Here is a 22,162-nt window from a genome sequence, read left to right on the forward strand (position 1 = left end):
CTCCAGAGGAGATTTGGTGTTTTGGGGATGCAGAGTGTCTGATAACTCAGAGATCCACTCCAGAGGAGATTTGGTGTTTTGGGGATGCAGAGTGTCTGATAACTCAGAGATCCACTCCAGAGGAGATTTGGTGTTTTTGGGATGCAGAGTGTCTGATAACTCAGAGACCCACTCCAGAGGAGATTTGGTGGTTTTGGGGATGCAGAGTGTCTGATAATTCCGGGCTGGAAGGTCAGAGATCCACTCCAGAGGAGATTTGGTGGTTTTGGGATGCAGAGTGTCTGATAACTCCAGGCTGGAAGGTCAGAGATCCACTCCAGAGGAGATTTGGTGGTTTTGGGATGCAGAGTGTCTGATAACTCCAGGCTGGAAGGTCAGAGATCCACTGCAGAGGAGATCTGGTGGTTTTGGGATGCAGACTGCCTGCTAACTCCAGGCTGGAAGGTCCGAGCGAGCTCCCGGCTCTGAGGAAACCCGGCTCTGAGGCTGTTGGAATGTGGGTCAGTGAGCACCGGGGATTTGGGAGGTGCCCACACGTGGATCTCAGCTCTGGGCTGCCAGGAAAAGGCTCAAAAAAAAACCCCAATCCTTCCCTGTGACTCCTCTGAGCCTTCCTCAGCCTCTTCCTCACTGCCAGTTCTCTTCACCTTTTTCCCCCCCCCTTTTTTTAAAAAAAAATTAATATTATTTTATTTGTTTTCGCAGGAGTGCCTGGATAAATTCGGGGACAGCCTGCAGGAAATGATCAATTATCACATGGTGAGGGAGCCTGGTTTGGGCATGGTGGGTGTCCCCTGTGGCTGTCACACGGAGAGGTCCTGGGAGGGCGACACAACCCCTTCGGGAAGGAGGAGGAGGAGATTATTATTTTTATAATTATTTTATAATTTTTAAAATTATTTTTCGGATTTTCCCCCCTTCCTCCTCTTTTTTCCCCTTTTTTTCCCCTTTTTTCCCCTTTTTTTCCTCTCCTTTTTCCCCCCTTTTTCCCCCCTTTTTTCCCCTTTTTTCCCCTTTTTTCCCCTTTTTTTCCCCTTTTTTTCCCCTTTTTTTCCCCTTTTTTTCTCCTTTTTTCCCCCTTTTTTTCCTCTCCTTTTTCCTCTCCTTTTTCCCCTTTTTCCTCCTTTTCCCCCCCTTTTTTTCCCTTTTTTTCTCCTTCCCCCCTTTTTTTCTCCTTTTCCCCCCTTTTTTCTCCTTTTCCCCCCTTTTTTCTCCTTTCCCCCCCTTTTTTCCCTTTTTTCTCCTTTCCCCCCCTTTTTTTTCCTCCTTTTTCCCCCTTTTTTCTCCTATTTTCCCCCCTTTTTCCCTTTTTTTCTCCTTTTCCCCCCTTTTTTTCCCCTCCTCTTTCCCCCCTTTTTTCTCCTTTTTTTCTCCTCTCCCTCCCCCCTTTTCTCCTTTTTTCCCTTTATTTCTCCTTTTTCCCCTTTTTCCTCCTTTTTCCCCCCCCTTTTCCCCCTTTTTTTTCTCCTTTTCTTCCTTTTTTCCTTTCCTTTTCCTTTTCTTTCCCTTTATAATTCTTTTTTTTTTATTATTCTTTCCATTTCCGATCCCTTCACCTGCCACAACGCACAAGTTGTTTCTGAGTGCAGGAGCTGCAGCTGTGCCTGACCCACTTTTGTCAGAGCCCATCAGGGTCTGAAATGCACCGGAACTGCTGCAGGAAAAGCTGCAGGAAAAGCTGCAGCCAGTCCCTGCCAGCGTCTCAAGGGGGACAAATATAAAATAAATATAAATAAAATATAAATAAATATAAGTAATTATAACTACAAATATATAGTTATAGATATAAAACCCCCCCATATATAAATACAAATGTATACAAATATATAAACGCACACAGAGAAATCATATAAATATAAGGGAATCGAAATAGAAGTAAATATAAATATAAATATAAATATAAATATAAATATAAATATAAATATAAATATAAATATAAATATAAATATAAATATAAATATAAATATAAATATAAATATAAATATAAATATATCCACATACAAATACATCTAAAAATGCGAATAGATGCAAATATATAAATACATCCGTGGAAAATATATAAATATAAATATTTAAAAATTCCTGTCCCATCCCACTGAACCGATCCAGGAAAAAATTCCTGTCCCATCCCATGAGCTGATCCAGGGAATAAAAAAAACCCGTCCTGGGAGCGTCCCGAGGTGTTTCTGGTCAGGAGGAGGAGGAATTTCCTGGCGATCCTGTGCTGACCTCTGCTGGCATCGCCGAGCTCCCATTCCAGCAGGAATTCCAGGATTTCTCCTGCTGGAATCGCGGAAATTCCCGATTCCAGCAGGAATTCCAGGATTTCTCCTGCAGGAATCGCGGAATTCCCGATTCCAGCAGGAATTCCAGGATTTCTCCCGCGGGAATCGCGGAATTCCTGATTCTAGGCACATTCTAGGCAGGATTTCCAGGGTTTTTCCTGCTGGAATCGCGGAGCTCCTGATTCCTGCAGGAATTCCAGGCAGGAATTAATTCCAGGATTTCTCCTGCTGGAATTGCCGAGCTCCCGATTCCAGGCACATTCCAGGAACGTTCCAGGCAGGAATTCCAGCATTTCTCCTGCTGGAATCGCGGAATTCCTGATTCCAGGCAGGAATTCCAGGCAGGAATTCCCGGATTTTTCCTGCTGGCAGCTCTGGGGCTCTCAGCGTGGCTTGGCCTCTTCCCTCTTTCCTGGGATGCAGCGCTGGGGATCCAGTGCCCTCCTCTGGAAAAACCGGGAATTCGGGATGGGATTGAAAACCGGGAATTCGGGATGGGATTGAAAACCAGGAATTTGGGATGGGATTGAAAACCAGGAATTCGGGATGGGATTGGCACTGTCAGATCGGGAATTCGGGATGGGATTGACACGACCAAACCGGGAATTCGGGATTGAGCCCTGGCAGCAGGGATGGGAAGGGAACTGCTCCTGGGTGTGGAATTCTGCGGGAATTCCGCAGGATCACAGCCCTGCACGAGGAATTCTGCAGGAATTCTACACCTGGGAATGCTGCAGGTTCAGAGCCCTGGATGAGGAATTCTGCTCCTGGGAATTCTGCAGGAATTCTGAACCTGGGAATGCTGCAGGATCAGAATTCTGCAGGGGGAATTCTGCAGGAATTTTGCTCCTGGGAATTCTGCAGCCGTGGGGAGAAGTTGTTATTTATTCTGACAGGTAAAATTTATTCTGACAGTAAATCCCGCGGAGCCCGGGAGGTTTTGGAGTCCCTCACACACTGAAATTCTTCAAGAGCTCTCGTGAATTTTCTGACTCCGTGGTGCAAAAGAATTGATACTTTCCCCCTTCTTCAAAATAATTGATTTTTCCTCCCCCTTTCCCAAATAATTGGGGTTTTCCCCCTTCTTGTAAATAATTGATATTTCCCCCTTCTTGAAAATAATTGATATTTTTCCCTTCTTCAAAATAATTGATAATTTTTTTCCTTTTTCAAAAGAATTTGTATTTTCCCCCTTCTTCAAAATAATTGGTTTTTTCCCCCTTTCCCAAAAGAATCGATTTTTTTCCCCTCTTCAAAAGAACTGGGGTTTTTCCCCCCCGCCTTTTTCAAAATAATTGATTTTTTTTTTCCCCTCCCTCTCTTTCCTCTCTTCCAGATCCTGTTTGACCAGGCGCAGAGGTCGGTCCGGCAGCAGCTGCACAATTTTGTCAAGGAGTGAGTTTTTCGGGGATTTCTCTTTTCCTTTTTGGTTTCTCGGCTCCCTGAGCTTCCCGTTTCCACCTGTGGAAGGTGGAGGAGCCCAAGAAGCAGTTTGACGCTGGGGCTTTGAGGGGCAGCGTGTAAAAATAGTGAAATAAACCCCTCCAAAAATCAGAAAATAAACCAAAAGAGAATTTAAAAAAATAGTAAAATGATGATAATAAAATAAAAATCTCTTTCCATACCAACTCTAAAGGAAGATTTGATGGAAGCTGGAGTCCTGCTGGCATCCACACTTGATTCTCACCTTCCTAAACCTGATTTCTCCCCCCATTTCTCCCCATTTTCTCCCCAATTATCCAAATTTCTCCTCATTTCTCTCCATTTTAACCCAATTCTCTCCATTTTAACCCAATATCTCCCCATTTCTCCCCCATTTCTCCCCATTTTCTCCCCCATTATCCAAATTTCTCCTCATTTCTCCCCATTTTAACCCAATTCTCTCCATTTTAACCCATTTTAACCCAAAATCTCCCCATTTTAACCCATTTTAACCCAAAATCTCCCCATTTCTCCCCAATTTCCCCCCATTCCCCCCCATTTCAACCCAATATCTCCCAACTTCACCCCATTTTAACCCAATTCCTCCCCATTTCTCCCCAATTTCCCCCCATTCCCCCCCATTTCAACCCAATATCTCCCAACTTCACCCCATTTTAACCCAATTCCTCCCCATTACTCCCCAATTCTCCCCGTTTCCTCCCCAAATCTCCAAATTTCTCCCAATTTCTCCCCATTTTAACCCCATTTCTCCCCAATTCTCCTGATTTCTCCCCGATTCTTCTGATTTCTCCCCATTTATCCCATTCTAACCCCATTTTAACCCCATTTCTCCCCATTTTAACCCCATTTCTCCCCATTTTAACCCAATATCTCCTGATTCCTCCCCATTTCTTCAAATTTCTCCCCGTTTTAATGCAATTTCTCCCCATTTCAACCCAATTCCTCCCCAATTCTCCTTTCTCCCCATTTTAACCCCATTTCTCCCCATTTTATCCCATTCTAACCCCATTTCAACCCAATTTCTCCCGATTTAACCCAATTCCTCCCCAATTCTCCTGATTTCTCCCCATTTCTCCCCATTTTCTCCCCTTATAACCCCATTTCTCCCCATTTTAACCCAATATCTCCCGATTCCTCCCCAATTCTCCTGATTTCTCCCCATTTTAACCCCATTTCTCCCCATTTTATCCCATTCTAACCCCATTTTAACCCAATTCCTCCCCAATTCTCCTGATTTCTCCCCATTTTCTCCTCTTCTAACTCCATTTCTCCCCATTTTAACCCAATATCTCCCGATTCCTCCCCATTTCTCCAAATTTCTCTCCGTTTTAACCCCATTTCTCCCCATTTTAATCCAATTTCTCCCCATTTTAACCCAATTCCTCCCCAATTCTCCTGATTTCTCCCCAATTCTTCTGATTTCTCCCCATTTTATCCCATTCTAACCCCATTTCAACCCAATTTCTCCCCATTTTAACCCCATCTCTCCCCATTTTAACCCAATATCTCCCAATTCCTCCCCATTTCTCCAAATTTCTCCCCGTTTTAACCCAATTTCTCCCCATTTTAACCCAATTTCTCCCCAATTCTTCTGATTTCTCCCCATTTTATCCCATTCTAACCCCATTTCTCCCCATTTTAACCCAATTTCTCCCCATTTTAACCCAATTTCTCCCCATTTTAACCCAATTTCTCCCCATTTTAACCCAATTCCTCCCCAATTCTCCTGATTTCTCCCTATTTTCTCCCCTTCTAACCCCATTTCTCCCCATTTTAACCCAATTTCTCCCCATTTTAACCCAATTTCTCCCCATTTTAACCCAATTTCTCCCCATTTTAACCCAATTTCTCCCCAATTCTCCTGATTTCTCCCCATTTCTCCCCATTTTCTCCCCTTCTAACCCCATTTCTCCCCATTTTAACCCAATTTCTCCCCATTTTAACGCAATTTCTCCCCATCCTAACCCCATTCCCCCCCGATTTCTGTGCCCGGCAGCGACGTGAGGAAGTTCAAGGAGACCAAGAAGCAGTTTGACAAGGTGCGGGAGGACATGGAGATCTCGCTGGTGAAGAACGCCCAGGCCCCGCGCCACAAGCCCCACGAGGTGGAGGAGGCCACGGGCACCCTGAGCATCACCAGGAAATGCTTCCGGCACCTGGCCCTGGACTACGTGCTGCAGGTCAGCGGGGAAATCTGGGGGGTTTGGTCCCAAAAAATTACAGAAAAAGGGATTTTCTGAGCCTGAGCTGATAGAACTGATCGTTTTAGGGAGTTTGTCAATAAAAAGTTACAGAAAAATGGGATTTTCTGAGCCTGAGCTGATAGAACTGATCGTTTTAGGGATTTTGTCCCTAAAAAGTTACAGAAAAATGGAATATTCTGAGCCTGAGCTGATAGAACTGATCGTTTTAGGGAGTTTGTCCCTAAAAAGTTACAGAAAAATGGAATATTCTGAGCCTGAGCTGATAGAACTGATCGTTTTAGGGATTTTGTCCTTAAAAAATTACAGAAAAGTGGGATTTTCTGAGCCTGAGCTGATAGAACTGATCGTTTTAGGGATTTTGTCCCTAAAAAGTTACAGAAAAATGGAATATTCTGAGCCTGAGCTGATAGAACTGATCGTTTTAGGGAGTTTGTCAATAAAAAGTTACAGAAAAAATTGAATATTCTGAGCCATGAGGAGGAAAAAATGGAATATTCTGAGCCTGCAGCTGATAGAACTGATCGTTTTAGGGATTTTGTCAATAAAAAATTACAGAAAAAATTGAATATTCTGAGCCATGAGGGGGAAAAAATGGAATATTCTGAGCCTGCAGCTGATAGAACTGATCGTTTTAGGGAGTTTGTCCCTAAAAAATTACAGAGAAATGGAATATTCTGAGCCATGAGGAGGGGAAAATGGGATTTTCTGAGCCTGAGCTGATAGAACTGATCATTTTAGGGGTTTTGTCCCTAAAAAATTACAGAAAAACGGAATATTCTGAGCCTGAGCTGATAGAATTGATCGTTTTAGGGGTTTTGTCCCTAAAAAATTACAGAAAAGTGGGATTTTCTGAGCCATGAGGAGGAAAAAATGGAATATTCTGAGCCTGAGCTGATAGAACTGATCGTTTTAGGGATTTTGTCCTTAAAAAATTACAGAAAAGTGGGATTTTCTGAGCCTGAGCTGATAGAACTGATCGTTTTAGGGATTTTGTCCCTAAAAAATTACAGAAAAATGGGATTTTCTGACCCTGAGCTGATAAAACTGATAATTTTAGGGATTTTTCTCCGTAAAATATCACAGATTAATGGAATATTCCGAGTCACGACAAGGAGCTCGCACCCAGAGATCAGCCTTGGCATTATCAGCAGCCTGCAGATGATAAAACTCATAATTTTAGGTATTTTGTCCCCAGAAATCACAGAAAAATGGAATATTCTGACCCTGAGCTGATAAAAGTGATCATTTTAGGGATTTTGTCCCCAAAAATCGCAGAAAAATGGGATTTTCTGAGCCAAGAGGAGCAGCTCCCAAGCAGGGATCAGTCCCACCAGCCCGCAGCTGATACAAGTGATCATTTTGGGGATTTTGTCCCCAAAAATCGCAGAAAAACGGGATTTTCTGGGCCACAGTGAGCAGCCCCCACTCTGGCTTTACCGGCAGCCCGACGTGAAATGTTCATTATTTGATCTCAATTAAAGAAAGAAATAAAGAACAATTCCTCCGGCGTTGAATTGAACCAACCCAGGTGGGGGGATAAAAAAAAATCCGCCTTCTCCACATTTATTCCACGTTTTTTTAATCCCACCTGGAAGTCACCCCAACCCCACCTGACGGAAACTTTCCCGCTGGAATTCTCCGGGAATATTTTGGGGTTGATTTGGGGGGGAGGGGATTTTTCCAGTGGATTTGCTGCCGGTTCTGAGAGGAATATTTGGAATTTTTTTTTTTTTTTTCCCTCCACAGATCAATGTGCTGCAGGCCAAGAAGAAATTCGAGATCCTGGATGCGGTAAGAGGAGGAGGAAAAGGAGCCCTGGATGCTCCTCTGGGAGAAAATTCAGATTTTTGGGGGTTTTTCAGGGTGTAGGGTGTTGGTTTTCCTTCTCTGAGCTCACAGCAAAGTGGGAGGGAGGAGAAAAGTGAAGTGCTTGTTTTTGGGGGGAAAGTAAAAAAAAAATAAAGTAAAATTTAATAAATAAATAAATAAAAAATTATAGATAAATAAATAAAGTTTGAAAAAATTAAAAACCTTTTCTTTGAGTTGGGAAAAAGAGATTTGAGGGTTTTTACTCTGTTTGTGCCCGCAGCAAAGTGGAAGGGAGGAGAAGAATAAAGTAAAAGGAAATAAATAATAATAATAAAAGTACATATATTTAATTTAAAAAAACCTTTTTTTTTTGGTGGAGAAAAAGAGATTTGAGGGGTTTTTTTTACTTTGAAAAGGAAAGTTTGTGCCCGCAGCAAAGTGGAAGGGAGGAGAAAAGGGATGAATTGCTTGGGGAAAGTCAAAAATAAAGGAAAATAATTTTTAAAAAAAGTAAATATATATAAAAATATAAATAAATAAATATAATAAAGTTTTTTTAAAAAAAACCCCTTTTTTTTTGGTGGGGAAAAAGAGATTTGAGTTTTTTACCCTGCCCCAGGATTTCTGGTGCCCACGGCGAAGTGGAGAGAAGGAGAAGGAGGATAAATTGCTTGGGGAAAGTAAAAAATAAATTAAAATAAAAACTAAAAAAGAGTAAATATGTATAAAAATATAAATAAATAAATATAATAAAATTTTTAAAAAACCAACTTTTTTTTTGGTGGGGAAAAAGAGATTTGAGTTTTTTACTCAGCCCCAGGATTTCTGGTGCCCAAAGAGGAAAGAAGGAGAAGAAGGATAAATTTCTTGGGGAAAGTAAAAAAATAAATTAAAATAAAATTTTAAAAAAGAGTGAATATGTCTAAAAATATAAATAAATAAATACAATAAAGTTTTTTTTAAAAAAAAAACCTTTTTTTTTTTGGTGGGGAAAAGGAGATTTGAGTTTTTTACCCTGCCCCAGGATTTCTGGTGCCCAAAGAGGAAAGAAGGAGAAGAAGGATAAATTTCTGGGGGGAGAAAATGATCCAAAGGAAAGGACGGGAGCGGTTTTTTCCCGGGAGAAAGGGGCTGAAGGGACGAGCGCCCCCCCGCGGCCCTGACCCAGCTGTTCTCTCCCCAGATGTTGTCCTTCATGCACGCCCAGTTCACCTTCTTCCAGCAGGGCCACAACCTGCTGCTCCAGCTGGAGCCGTACATGAAAAAACTGGCCACGGAGGTGAGGAGGGGACACGGGGACACGGGGACAGGGACAGGGGACAGGGGGACAGGGACACGGGAGAGGGGGACAGGGACACGGGGACAGGGACACGGGGACAGGGGGACAGGGACACGGGGACACGGGACAGGGACAGGGGACAGGGGGACAGGGACACGGGAGAGGGGGACAGGGACACGGGGACACGGGGACACGGGGACGGGGACACGGGGACGGGGACAGGGGGACAGGGGGACGGGGGACAGGGACAGGGGGACGGGGGGACATGGGGACGGGGGTACACGGGGACAGGGACACGGGGACAGGGACAGGGGGACACGGGGACAGGGACAGGGACACGGGAGAGGGGGACAGGGACAGGGGGACACGGGGACACGGGGACAGGGGACAGGGACACGGGGACAGGGACACGGGGACAGGGGGACACGGGGACACGGGGACACGGGGACGGGGACAGGGGGACACAGGGACACGGGGACGGGGGGGACATGGGGACAGGGGGACACGGGGACAGGGGACACGGGGACAGGGACAGAGGGACACGGGACACGGGGACAGGGGGACAGGGGACACGGGGACAGGGACAGAGGGACACGGGACACGGGGACAGGGACACGGGGACAGGGACAGGGGGACACGGGGACGGGGACACGGGAGAGGGGGACAGGGGGACAGGGACAGGGGGACACGGGGACACGGGGACAGGGGACAGGGACACGGGGACAGGGACACGGGGACACGGGGACACGGGGACGGGGACAGGGGGACACGAGGACACGGGGACGGGGGACAGGGGGACACGGGGACAGGGGGACATGGGGACGGGGGGGACGGGGGACAGGGGGCACACGGGGACAGGGACATGGGGACCGGGACACGGGGACAGGGGGACGGGGGGACAGGGGGACACGGGGACGGGGGGACGGGGGGACACGGGGACACGGGGACAGGGGGACAGGGACATGGGACAGGGATGGGATGGAGGGACAAGGACAGGAAACAGGGATGGGGACGGGACAGGGACAGGATGGAGGGACAGGGACGGGGACAGGGGAGAGAGACAGGGTGGAGGGACAGGGGACAGGGACGGGACGGAGGGATGGGGACATGGGGACAGGGGACAGCGGCGGGATGGAGGGACGGGGCAGAGGCTCGTTTTGCCTTTTCTTTTCCTCCTTTTTCCTCTTTTTCCCCCCTTTCCCCCTTTTCCCGTCCGTTTCCCCTCTTTCTGTGTGTCCCTGACGCTGCGCTCCCTGCTCCCACCCCACACGAGTCTCCTCCGTCCCCGTCCCGACCTTTCCACCCTTTTTCCCCTCAGCTGGACCAGCTGGTGATCGACTCAGCCGTGGAGAAGCGGGAGATGGAGCACAAGCACGCCCTGATCCAGCAGAGGGTGAGTCCCCGGCAGCTCCAGCTCCAGAAAATCTGGATTTTCCTGATTTTTCTGGGTGTTCCTGAGTCCCCGGCAGCTCCAGCTCCAGAAATTCAGGATTTTCCTGATTTTTCTGGGTGTTCCTGAGTCCCCAGCAGCTCCAGCTCCAGAAATTCAGGATTTTCCTGATTTTTCTGGGTGTTCCTGAGTCCCCAGCAGCTCCAGCTCCAGAAATTCAGGATTTTCCTGATTTTTCTGGGTGTTCCTGAGTCCCCAGCAGCTCCAGCTCCAGAAATCCTGGATTTTCCTGATTTTTCTGGGTGTTCCTGAGTCCCTGGCAGCTCCAGCTCTAGAAATCCTGGATTTTCCTGATTTTTCTGGGTGTCCCCAAGAGCCCTGTGGCTGCTGGAACCTCGAATCCAGCATTTTCCTGATTTTCCTGGGTCTTCCCGAGTCCCTGGCAGCTCCTGCTTGTTCCAATTCAGGATTTTCCTGAGTTTTCTGGACATCCACAAGTCCCTCGTGGCTCTTGGCAGCTCCAGCTCCAGAAATTCAGGATTTTCCTGGTTTTTCTGGACGTCCCCGAGTCCCTGGCAGCTCCAGCTCCAGAAATTCAGGATTTTCCTGGTTTTTCTGGACGTCCCCGAGTCCCTGGCAGCTCCAGCTCCAGAAATTCAGGATTTTCCTGGTTTTTCTGGACGTCCCCGAGTCCCTTGGCAGCTCCAGCTCCAGAAATTCAGGATTTTCCTGATTTTTCTGGACGTCCCCGAGTCCCTGGCAGCTCCAGCTCCAGAAATTCAGGATTTTCCTGGTTTTTCTGGACGTCCCCGAGTCCCTGGCAGCTCCAGCTCCAGAAATTCTGGATTTTCCTGGTTTTTCTGGACGTCCCCGAGTCCCTGGCGGCTCCAGCTCCAGAAATCCTGGATTTTCCTGATTTTTCTGGGTGTTCCTGAGTCCCCGGCAGCTCCAGCTCTAGAAATCCTGGATTTTCCTGATTTTTCTGGGTGTCCCCAAGAGCCCTGTGGCTGCTGGAACCTCGAATCCAGCATTTTCCTGGTTTTTCTGGACGTCCCTGAGTCCCTGGCAGCTCCAGCTCCAGCAATTCAGGATTTTCCTGGTTTTTCTGGACGTCCCCGAGTCCCTGGCGGCTCCATCTCCAGAAATTCAGGATTTTCCTGGTTTTTCTGGACATCCCCAAGTCCCTGGCAGCTCCAGCTCCAGAAATTCAGGATTTTCCTGATTTTTCTGGACGTCCCCGAGTCCCTGGCGGCTCCAGCTCCAGAAATTCAGGATTTTCCTGATTTTTCTGGACGTCCCCGAGTCCCTGGCGGCTCCAGCTCCAGAAATTCAGGATTTTCCTGGTTTTTCTGGAGGTCCCCGAGTCCCTGGCAGCTCCAGCTCCAGAAATTCAGGATTTTCCTGATTTTTCTGGACGTCCCCGAGTCCCTGGCGGCTCCAGCTCCAGAAATTCAGGATTTTCCTGATTTTTCTGGAGGTCCCCGAGTCCCTGGCGGCTCCAGCTCCAGAAATTCAGGATTTTCCTGATTTTTCTGGAGGTCCCCGAGTCCCTGGCAGCTCCAGCTCCAGCAATTCAGGATTTTCCTGATTTTTCTGGGTGTTCCTGAGTCCCCAGCAGCTCCAGCTCCAGCAATTCAGGCTTTTCCTGGTTTTTCTGGGTGTTTTCCGCCTCTCTCTGCTGGACGCATTAACTTCCCTCCGCAGCCCTGGTTTGAACAGAGTTTTTCCAAGCGGAGCCCTCTCGGATCCCCCACCCTTGGCAGCCCTGGAAGCCGCAGAGACGCCGAATTAATTTGATTTTTTCTCTCTCCTTTCCTCCCTGCCTCTCCGGCCGGCCCTGCAGACCCTCCTGCAGGTGAGTACCCGCCCGAATTCCCTTTCCCCGGCATTTTTATCCCTCAGAATTAACAGATCCTGGGGCTTTTCGGGAAGCGACACCAAGAAACCTCGGGGAAGCTGTTGTTGGGAAGCCCAGTTTGGTTTCGGCCTCGGGAAAAGGTGTAAAAATCGGATTTTTAATTCTTTGTGTTATTTGTGGCTCTAAAATCTGATTTTTTATTCTTTGTGTGACGCTCACTTGTGGCTTTAAAATCTGATTTTTATTTCTTTGTGTTATTTGTGGCTCTAAAATCTGATTTTTATTCTTTGTGTGACGCTCACTTACGGCCCTAAAATCTGATTTTTAATTCTTTGTGGTTCTAAAATCTGATTTTTAATTCTTTGTTTGATGATCATTCGTGGCTCTAAAATCCGATTTTTATCCTTTTGTGATTTGTGGTTCTAAAATCCGATTTTTAATTCCTTTTGTGATTTTTGGTTCTAAAATCCGATTTTTATTCTTTTTGTGATTTGTGGCTCTAAAATCCGATTTTTATTCTTTGTGTTATTTGTGGTTCTAAAATCTGATTTTTATTTATTTGTGTGATGATCATTTGTGGCTCTAAAATCTGATTTTTATTGTTTTTGTCATTTGTGGTTCTAAAATCCGAATTTTAATTATTTTTGTGATTTGTGGTTCAAAAATCTGATTTTTATCCTTTTGTGATTTGTGGTTCTAAAACCCGATTTTTATTCTTTTGTGATTTTTGGTTCTAAAATCCGATTTTTATTCTTTTTATGATTTGTGGTTCTGAAACCCGATTTTAATTCTTTTTGTGATTTGTGGCTCTAAAACCCGACTTCAATTCCTTTGTGTGATGATCATTCGCGGTTCTAAAATCTCATTTTTAATTCTTTGACTGTCACTCGTGGTTCCAAAACCCGATTTTTCATTCTTCGTGGCTCTGAAATCCGATTTTTTCGTTCTTTGAGCGATGATCACTTGTGGTTTGTGGGAGTGCCAACAAGCCTTGGCTGAAGGTTTTTCTTTTGGCGCCCGGAGATTTGAGGCGCTGGGCTTTGGTGGATCGACCCGCTCAATATTTCATGGACACAAATCAACATCCCCGGGATCAATAATTGCCCTCAGATGGGATCTGAGCGGTTTGAGTGATAAATTCACCAGCAGCGAAATGGGAATTTGGGATCTGACATTCCCGGGGCAGGGATGAGCTCGTGACGGAGAGGAGAATTCATCGGTGACCCCAGGAGTGATGAGTTCATCCAAAGGGATTTGGGAAATTTGGGAAATTCCCTCCGGGGTGGAATTTTCACTCTGGACCAGAAGGTTCCAGGCAGGATGAGGAGCAATTAAATCCTCAGGATTGATCAGGATATAAAACCCCAGCAGTGAAATGGGAATTTGGGATCTGACATTCCCCGGGCAGGGATGAGCTCATGACGGAGAGGAGAATCCATCGGTGACCCCAGGAGTGATGAGTTCATCCAAAGGGATTTGGGAAATTCCCTCCGGGGTGGATTGGGAATTAGGGAAAAATTCCTCACTGGGAAGGTGCTCAGGTGTTGGAATTCCCATCCCTGGAGTGTCCCAAAAACCGTGTGGATGTGAGCCTGGGGGGATGGTTTGGTGGTGACCACGGCAGGGCTGGAATTCATGATCCTGGAGCGCTTTCCCAACTTGAATTCCGTGGTTTTAGCCACACAGGGCTCTCCAAAATCTCCTTCCCAGCCTCGCAGCCATTCCCAGCGTGGAGGAGTTTGGGAATTGAGTGTGGGGAGCCAGGGCAGAGCTCGCTGGGGCTGGAATTGCGGGGATTTCTGGGATTTCTGGAATTGGTGCTCACTGATTCCTGGAGCTGGGATTTCTGGAATTGCTGGAATTTCTGAGATTTTTGGAATCGGTTCCCACTGGTTCCTGGGGTTGGAATTGCTCGAATTGCTGGAATTGGTTCCCACTGATTCCTGGGGCTGGGATTTCTGGAATTTCTGGAATATCTGGGATTTCTGGAATTGGTTCCCACTGATTCCTGGGGCTGGGATTTCTGGAATTTCTGGAATTTCTGGGATTTCTGGAATTGGTTCCCACTGATTCCTGGGGCTGGGATTGCTGGAATTGGTTCCCACTGGTTCCTGGGGCTGGGATTTCTGGAATTTCTGGGATTTCTGGGATTTCTGGAATTGGTTCCCACTGATTCCTGGGGCTGGGATTTCTGGAATTGATTCCCACTGATTCCTGGGGCTGGGATTTCTGGGATTTCTGGAATTTCTGGAATTTCTGGGATTTCTGGAATTGGTTCCCACTGATTCCTGGGGCTGGGATTGCTGGAATTGGTTCCCACTGATTCCTGGGGCTGGGATTTCTGGGATTTCTGGGATTTCTGGAATTGGTTCCCACTGATTCCTGGGGCTGGGATTGCTGGAATTGGTTCCCACTGATTCCTGGGGCTGGAATTTCTGGGATTTCTGGGATTGCTGGAATTGGTTCCCACTGATTCCTGGGGCTGGGATTGCTGGAATTGGTTCCCACTGATTCCTGGGGCTGGAATTTCTGGGATTTCTGGGATTTCTGGAATTGGTTCCCACCGGTTCCTGGGTCTGGAATTGCTGGGATTTCTGGGATTTCTGGAACTGGTTCCCGCTGATCCCTGGTTTAGGCTGGGCTTAGCGCCCAAAGCCTGGCTCTGCTCCAGGGTCCGGGCCGGGCTCACAAGCCGGGCTCTGTTGTGTCCCTGGGATCGAATCCCGCTCCCCTCCCCTTCCCCGCCAGCTGGACGCTAATTATGATAATTAACGCAGCTCCCAGCTGATTGCCGCTCAAACAGGAGGCCCGGGACAAGCAGGTGGTCCCCAAAGGCCACCAAGCATCCTTTGCTCGGTGCCAGAACTTCCCAGAAAGGGAAAAAAAAAAAAAAGAGGAGGAGGAGTAAAAAAGGGGAAAAAAAAAAAATCCGGGATGCAAAAAAAAAGAATAAAAATCCCAAGTCCCTCCTCGTGTGCCAGCCCACGGGGATGCTGCTCTGGGAGGAGGGAGAGAGGACGCGGAAAAGCAGCGGCAGAAAATTCTCCTCCTTCCTTCCCTCCCTCCTTCCCAGCCGGCAGCATGAAGATTTTCGGCAGGTTGGAATATCTCCTGGTAAGGAAAAAAAAAACGAAAAATAAGGAGATTTGGGGGGGTTTTTGGGAAGGGAGGATGGTTTTGGGGTGAGCCGAAAGCACTGGGAAAAGTGGGATGGAAAAGGGTTTGTGAGTGGGGAAAACTGGGAATCAAATTGGGGAGAACCAGGGATCCAAAGGGTTTGTGAGTGGGGAAAACTGGGATAGAAAAGGATTTGTGAGAAGGGAAAACTGGGATACAAACTGGGGAAAACCAGGAATGAAAAGGGTTTGTGAGTGGGGAAAACTGGGAATAAAAGGTTTGTGAGTGAGGAAAACCGGGAATCAAAGGGATTGTGAGTGAGGAAAACCGGGAATCAAAGGGATTGTGAGTGAGGAAAACCGGGAATCAAAGGGTTTGTGAGTGAGGAAAACCGGGAATCAAAGGTTTGTGAGTGAGGAAAACCGGGAATCAAAGGTTTGTGAGTGAGGAAAACCGGGAATCAAAGGGATTGTGAGTGAGGAAAACCGGGAATCAAAGGGTTTGTGAGTGGGGAAAACCGGGAATCAAAGGTTTGTGAGTGAGGAAAACCGGGAATCAAAGGGTTTGTGAGTGAGGAAAACCGGGAATCAAAGGTTTGTGAGTGGGGAAAACCGGGAATCAAAGGTTTGTGAGTGAGGAAAACCGGGAATCAAAGGTTTGTGAGTGGGGAAAAACGGGAATCAAAGGTTTGTGAGTGAGGAAAACCGGGAATCAAAGGGATTGTGAGTGAGGAAAACCGGGAATCAAAGGGTTTGTGATGCGCTCCGTGTTATTCTTACCCTGACACCTCCCAGGCACTTTTGGTGGAAATAACTCGTTTTAAGGAGAGCTGAGCTCCGGTTTCCAGGCAACACCACATCTCCAGGGGCTGATTCCCCGAGCTGGGAATGGCATTTGAAGGGGCTTGGGAAGCTTTGGAATATTTGTTGTTGTGAAAAAACGAGTTTCGCTCTCCTAGAAAACATTATAAGTTTCATTAAAAATAAAAATGGACAATTTAGGAGATAGAAAACCCGAGGGTGCCTGACCGGAAAAGCACGCTCGCTCCGTCAAAAATCCGTGTTTTTATGGATTAACCTTTTACAGCTGCTTTTTTTTTTTTTTTCCCCAATATTCCTTTGAGTCCAGATGTCCTTTTGGTTTTCGGCCCTCCCTTCCTTCGAAACTTGCTCCGTTGTACCAAATCAACGTTTTATTTTTCATTGTCAAGTTCTCGTTGGGGCCTGGTGATCTTTCCGAGTAAAGAATCAGAAATCAGATCGATGGATCCCCTCCTGCAGCGTTTGTTTCACGGCTGTTTCCGTCTTACCAATTTCAGGAATGCGGGAGGATCCTCTTTTTTTGTGGTTTTTTTTGGTTTGGTCAGTTTAGACGTTACAAAGAGGAAAAAAGGGGAAAAAAAACACAAGAAAACCCCCAGTCTTTTTACTGTTAACACTCTGTTACAATTAGAAAATACATTTATCACCTTTCTAAACTCTATTATTTATGTCTAATATACTTTATTATATATATTATAAACTATATATATATATATATATATAAACTCTATTATATTTATATATATAATATGCTCTGTTATACACATTATATATATTATAAACTCCATTTTATATTTTTTAACTCCATTATATTATTTATAATATACTCTGTTATATATATTATATATAATACACTCTATTATATATTTATTTAAACTCTATTATATTATTTATATATAATATACCCTGTTATATATATTATATATAATACACTCTTTTATATATTTATTTAAACCCTATTATATTATTTTTATATATTATAACCTCTATTATAGATTATATATAATACACTCTATTATATATTTATTTAAACTCTGTTATATTATTTATATATAATATACCCCGTTATATATTATATATAATACACTCTATTATATATTTATTTAAACTCTATTATATTATTTATATATAATATACCCCGTTATATATATTATATATAATACACTCTTTTTATATTTATTTAAACTCTATTATATTATTTATATATAATATACTCTTATATATATTATATATAATACACTCTTTTATATATTTATTTAAACCCTATTATATTATTTATATATAATATACTCTGTTATATATATTATATATAATACACTCTTTTATATAGTTCTTTAAACTCTATTATATTATTTATATATAATATACCCCGTTATATATATTATATATAATACACTCTTTTATATATTTATTTAAACTCTATTATATTATTTATATACGTTATATCCTCTATTATAGATTATATATAATACACTCTATTATATATTTATTTAAACCCTATTATATTATTTATATACGTTATATCCTCTATTATGGATTATATATAACACAGTCTATTGTTTGTATTATCTGCATTATAAATTCTATTTATATATATATTATAAACGGTTTGTTATTACTGACACGTAGCGCAGTACGATTGCACACACAGCGCGCGTACAAAGACGCTCAGACGATGAAAAGCCGAGTTACCACCGCGCGGCCGCGACGCCGTGGGGAGAAGAGGTTTGCCTTTCCTGACCTCATTCCTCCTGGGAAAAGGGGCCGAGGATGAGGAGGGCGGGGGCAGCTGCTCTTCCCCCGGCTCTTCCCTGGGCTCGGCCGGCGGGAACGCCAGGGCTGGCCGGCTCTGCCCTGGGAACTCGGCTCCGAAGGCGCCGCGCGCCGGGAGCGGGCGGCCCAGGACAGCTCAGCGCCGCGTTCGGCCCTTACATTTTGACATCGGTTTTATATATATATTGATAATTTTAATCTATTGGATAGATTTCTCTATTATATATATAATGCCTTTATATATGATATATGTATTATATATACTTCTATATACCTTTATATATTTTTATGTATTTTTATATATTTTTTATATATTTTTTATGTATTTTATATATTTATATACATTTATATATTTTAAAAATATTTTATCTATTTTTATATATTTTTATATATTTCTATATATTTTTATATTTTTATATTTTTATATTTTTATATTTTTATATTTTTATATTTTTATATTTTTATATATTGTATATTTTTATATTTTTATATTTTTATATATTTATATATTGTATATTTTTATATTTTTATATTTTATATATTTTTATAAATTTGTATATTTTTATATTTTTATATTTTTATATTTTTATATTTTTTATATTTTTATATTTTTATATTTCTATATTTCTATATTTTTATATATTTTTATATATTTTATATTTTCATATTTTATATATTTTTATATATTGTATTTTTATATTCTTATATTTTATAATTTTTATATTTCTATATTTTTATATATTTTATATATTTTATATTTTCATATTTTTAATCTATATTTATTTATATATTTTTATTTCTATTTATTTTTATATTTTAATTTATATTTACTTTTACTTATTTTTTATACGTTTTCAAATCTTTCCATATATTTTTATAATTTTATATGCTTATAAATCTATATATATTTACAGGCATCTTTATATTTTTGATACATTTTTTTATATTTTTCATCTATTCGCAATCCTGCCCTCTGTTTAATCCTGAACTGAGTAACTGGTCGCCCTTTATGCAGAACTCTGAATTCCTCAGAGGGTTTGCGCTGGTGGCACAGAACGATTCCTCTCCAGGCCAAGGACACCTCCCTGCCTCAGGCCCTGAGAAATTGAAATAAAACTGAGTTGGGGGGGAACAAACTCGGGGGAAATTCCTTCGCTGTCCTTGGTGTCCAGCAGGAAAAGGATTTGTCGGGTAGCACAGAGTCTGAAAAACGCGAGAATTAAAATCAAGGCATCGCTTGAGGGGTGCCAGCAGCGGCGTCGCCTCACCCAGGCGGGGAAAAGCATCCCCTGCTTCATCCCCCACCTCAGCCTGACCTGGGAGAAACATTAATTTCAAATAATTAAAATAAACCCTCTGCTTTTCTCCTCCTCAGCTGCCGGGGGAGGGAAAATGTCCAGGGAAACTGTCACAAAATCTCGGGTGAATAAATTTCCTGGGATGAGGATCATCCGTGGCTCACCAAGGCACAGCGGCTCCAAACTTTGGGATTTTCTTTCTTTCTTTTTTTTTTTTGGCAGATTTCTCTCTTTTTGCTGTTCTGATAAACCAGCCCCAGGTCGGTCCCAGCAATCTTGGCGAAGTTTGAATTTGTGCGTCTGGTTTGTTTTTTTCCCCCCAGGATTTTTCCTACGATGACTCCAAGGTGGAGTTCAACGTGGACGCCCCGAACGGGGTGGTGATGGAAGGTTACCTCTTCAAGAGGGCCAGCAACGCCTTCAAAACATGGAACAGGTGAGGGAAAAAAAGCCTCCTCAAAACCCACCTGATCGGCATTTAATTAATTAATTAATTCAGTTTATTTATCCCAAAGTTAAAATGTCGATTTTTTCGCGGGGAAATGCCGCTGTTTTCGTGTCCTGACGTGTGTCCGTGTGTCTGTCCCCCCTCAGGAGATGGTTTTCCATCCAGAACAGCCAGCTCGTCTACCAGAAGAAATTAAAGGTCAGTGAAGGTTGCCCCAGGTGATTAACCAAGTGGTTAATTAATTAATTAACCGACTGCTTCATTAACCCGGCTGGGGATGGAGGAGGATTTAGGTCGGGGGGGGACAGCAAAGGCCAGGAGCGTGCTCGGGGGTTGGAAAAGGGCAGCAAACACTTACTGAATAATTATTGAAACAGGAATTATTGATGAACTGATTATTTATTAAGTAATTATTGATTAAATGGTTCTTTATTCGATAATCGTCTATTCAATATTATTTCACCGGTGATTATTGATTCGATAATTCCTTATTAAGAAATTATTGATGCAATAATTGTTGATTCAGTAACGACTGAGTCTATAATTATTTATTCACCAATTATGATTCAATCATTGGTTAAGCAGTAGTTATTAATTAAATAACTCTTTATCAAGCGATTCTTTATTAAATAATTCAGTAATTACTTATTCAATAATAGTTTGGAGGGGTTTGGGAGGGGCTTGGGCAGGAGTTTGAGGGGTTTGGGAAGGAATTTGGAGAGTTTGGGCAAGAGGGAGTTTGGAGAGTTTGAGAAGAATTTTGCAGGGTTTGGGCAGGAGCGAGTTTGGAGGGTCTGGGCAGGAATTTGGAGGGTTTGGAAAGGAGCAAGTTTGGAGGGTCTGGGAAGAATTTTGGAGGGTTTGGGCGGGAGGGACTTTGGAGGATTTGGGACAGAATTCGGAGGGTTTGGGCAGGAGTTTGGAGGGTTTGAGAAGAATTTTGGAGGGTTTGGGCAGGAGGGACTTTGGAGGATTTGGGACGGAATTCGGAGGGTTTGGGCAGGAGTTTGGAGGGTTTGAGAGGAATTTTGGAGGGTTTGGGCGGGAGGGACTTTGGAGGATTTGGGACGGAATTCGGAGGGTTTGGGCAGGAGTTTGGAGGGTTTGAGAGGAATTTTGGAGGGTTTGGGCGGGAGGGACTTTGGAGGATTTGGGACGGAATTCGGAGGGTTTGGGCAGGAGTTTGGAGGGTTTGAGAGGAATTTTGCAGGGTTTGGGCGGGAGGGACTTTGGAGGATTTGGGACGGAATTCGGAGGGTCTGGGCACAAAGGAGTTTGTAGGATTTGGGGATGAGTTTGGAGGGTCTGGGCAGGAGTTTCCCAATTGTTCCCCAGCCCCTCCAAGCCCCCCCCGAACCCCTCGATGTGTCCCCCAGGACGTGCTGACCGTGGTGGTGGAGGACCTGAGGCTCTGCACGGTCAAACCCTGCGAGGACATCGAGAGGAGGTTCTGCTTCGAGGTCGTCTCCCCCACCAAGTGAGTTTTGTTTCGTTTTGGGCTGGGATTTGAGCGGAGGCTGCTGAATTTTGGCTGGGAGATAACCAAAAATCCCTCAGGAAGTTGCTCGGACATCACCATAAAGCTGGATCTGATTGTATAATTATATGTATTATATTATTGATATGACATACATATCGATGTTAATTATTTCTGTTAATAGGTAATGCCCAATTTTAGAGTAAAATTTTTTAAAAACAATTTCCAGACCTGCCTGGAGGGTTTGGGTTGGGAACACCTCTGGCTGTCCAGAGGACAATTAACCCTTGTGGGGTTAATTTTTGCGGGTTAATTAACGCTTGTGGGGTTAATTTTTGCCTGGAAGCTTTGGAGTGGGAGCGTCCCAACCTCTTGGGGTGAATTTTTCCCTGGAACCTTTGGAGTGGGAGCACCCCAACCTCACAGGGTGAATTTTTACCTGGAAAATTTGGAAAGGGAACATGCAAACCTTGCAGGGTTAACTTTTACCTGGAAAGTTTGGAGTGGGAACACCCCAACCTCGTGGGGTGAATTTTTACCTGGAAAGTTTGGAAAGGGAACATCCCGACCTCTCAGGATGAATTTTTCCCTGGAACCTTTGGAAAGGGAACATCCCAACCTCGTGGGGTGAATTTTTACCTGGAAAGTTTGGAAAGGGAACACCCCGACCTCGCGGGGTGAATTTTTCCCTGGAACCTTTGGAGTGGGAACATCCCAACCTCACAGGGTGAATTTTTACCTGGAAAGTTTGGAAAGGGAACATCCCAACCTCGCAGGATGAATTTTTCCCTGGAGCCTTTGGAGTGGGAACACCCCAACCTCGTGGGGTGAATTTTTCCCTGGAACCTTTGGAACGGGAACATCCCGTCCACTTGGGGTGAATTTTTTTTTACCCCGCTGCGCTGAGGATGACGCGGAACGAGCTCCCCCCAAGCCCCGGGCTGTGTTTCCTGACTCTCC

The 22,162-nt window shown here is 44.3% G+C and overlaps 1 protein-coding gene across 1 annotated transcript in view; it reads left to right on the forward strand.

Annotated features, from left to right (window-relative positions):
- ACAP3 (ArfGAP with coiled-coil, ankyrin repeat and PH domains 3) overlaps positions 1-22,162 on the forward strand; it is a 71,432-nt gene that overhangs the window by 34,935 nt on the left and 14,335 nt on the right. Inside the window, exons 4-13 of the mRNA XM_066202878.1 lie at positions 706-759; positions 3,622-3,680; positions 5,725-5,908; positions 7,679-7,723; positions 8,925-9,020; positions 10,339-10,413; positions 12,254-12,265; positions 19,601-19,713; positions 19,872-19,923; positions 21,102-21,202. Coding sequence (XP_066058975.1) covers positions 706-759; positions 3,622-3,680; positions 5,725-5,908; positions 7,679-7,723; positions 8,925-9,020; positions 10,339-10,413; positions 12,254-12,265; positions 19,601-19,713; positions 19,872-19,923; positions 21,102-21,202 — 791 coding nt within the window. The remainder of the gene's footprint in view (positions 1-705; positions 760-3,621; positions 3,681-5,724; positions 5,909-7,678; positions 7,724-8,924; positions 9,021-10,338; positions 10,414-12,253; positions 12,266-19,600; positions 19,714-19,871; positions 19,924-21,101; positions 21,203-22,162) is intronic.

This window comes from Chamaea fasciata, unplaced genomic scaffold, assembly GCF_029207755.1.
Source record: "Chamaea fasciata isolate MVZ Bird 193981 ecotype frontalis unplaced genomic scaffold, bChaFas1.0.hap1 SCAF_23, whole genome shotgun sequence".
Classification (NCBI taxonomy): domain Eukaryota; kingdom Metazoa; phylum Chordata; class Aves; order Passeriformes; family Sylviidae; genus Chamaea; species Chamaea fasciata.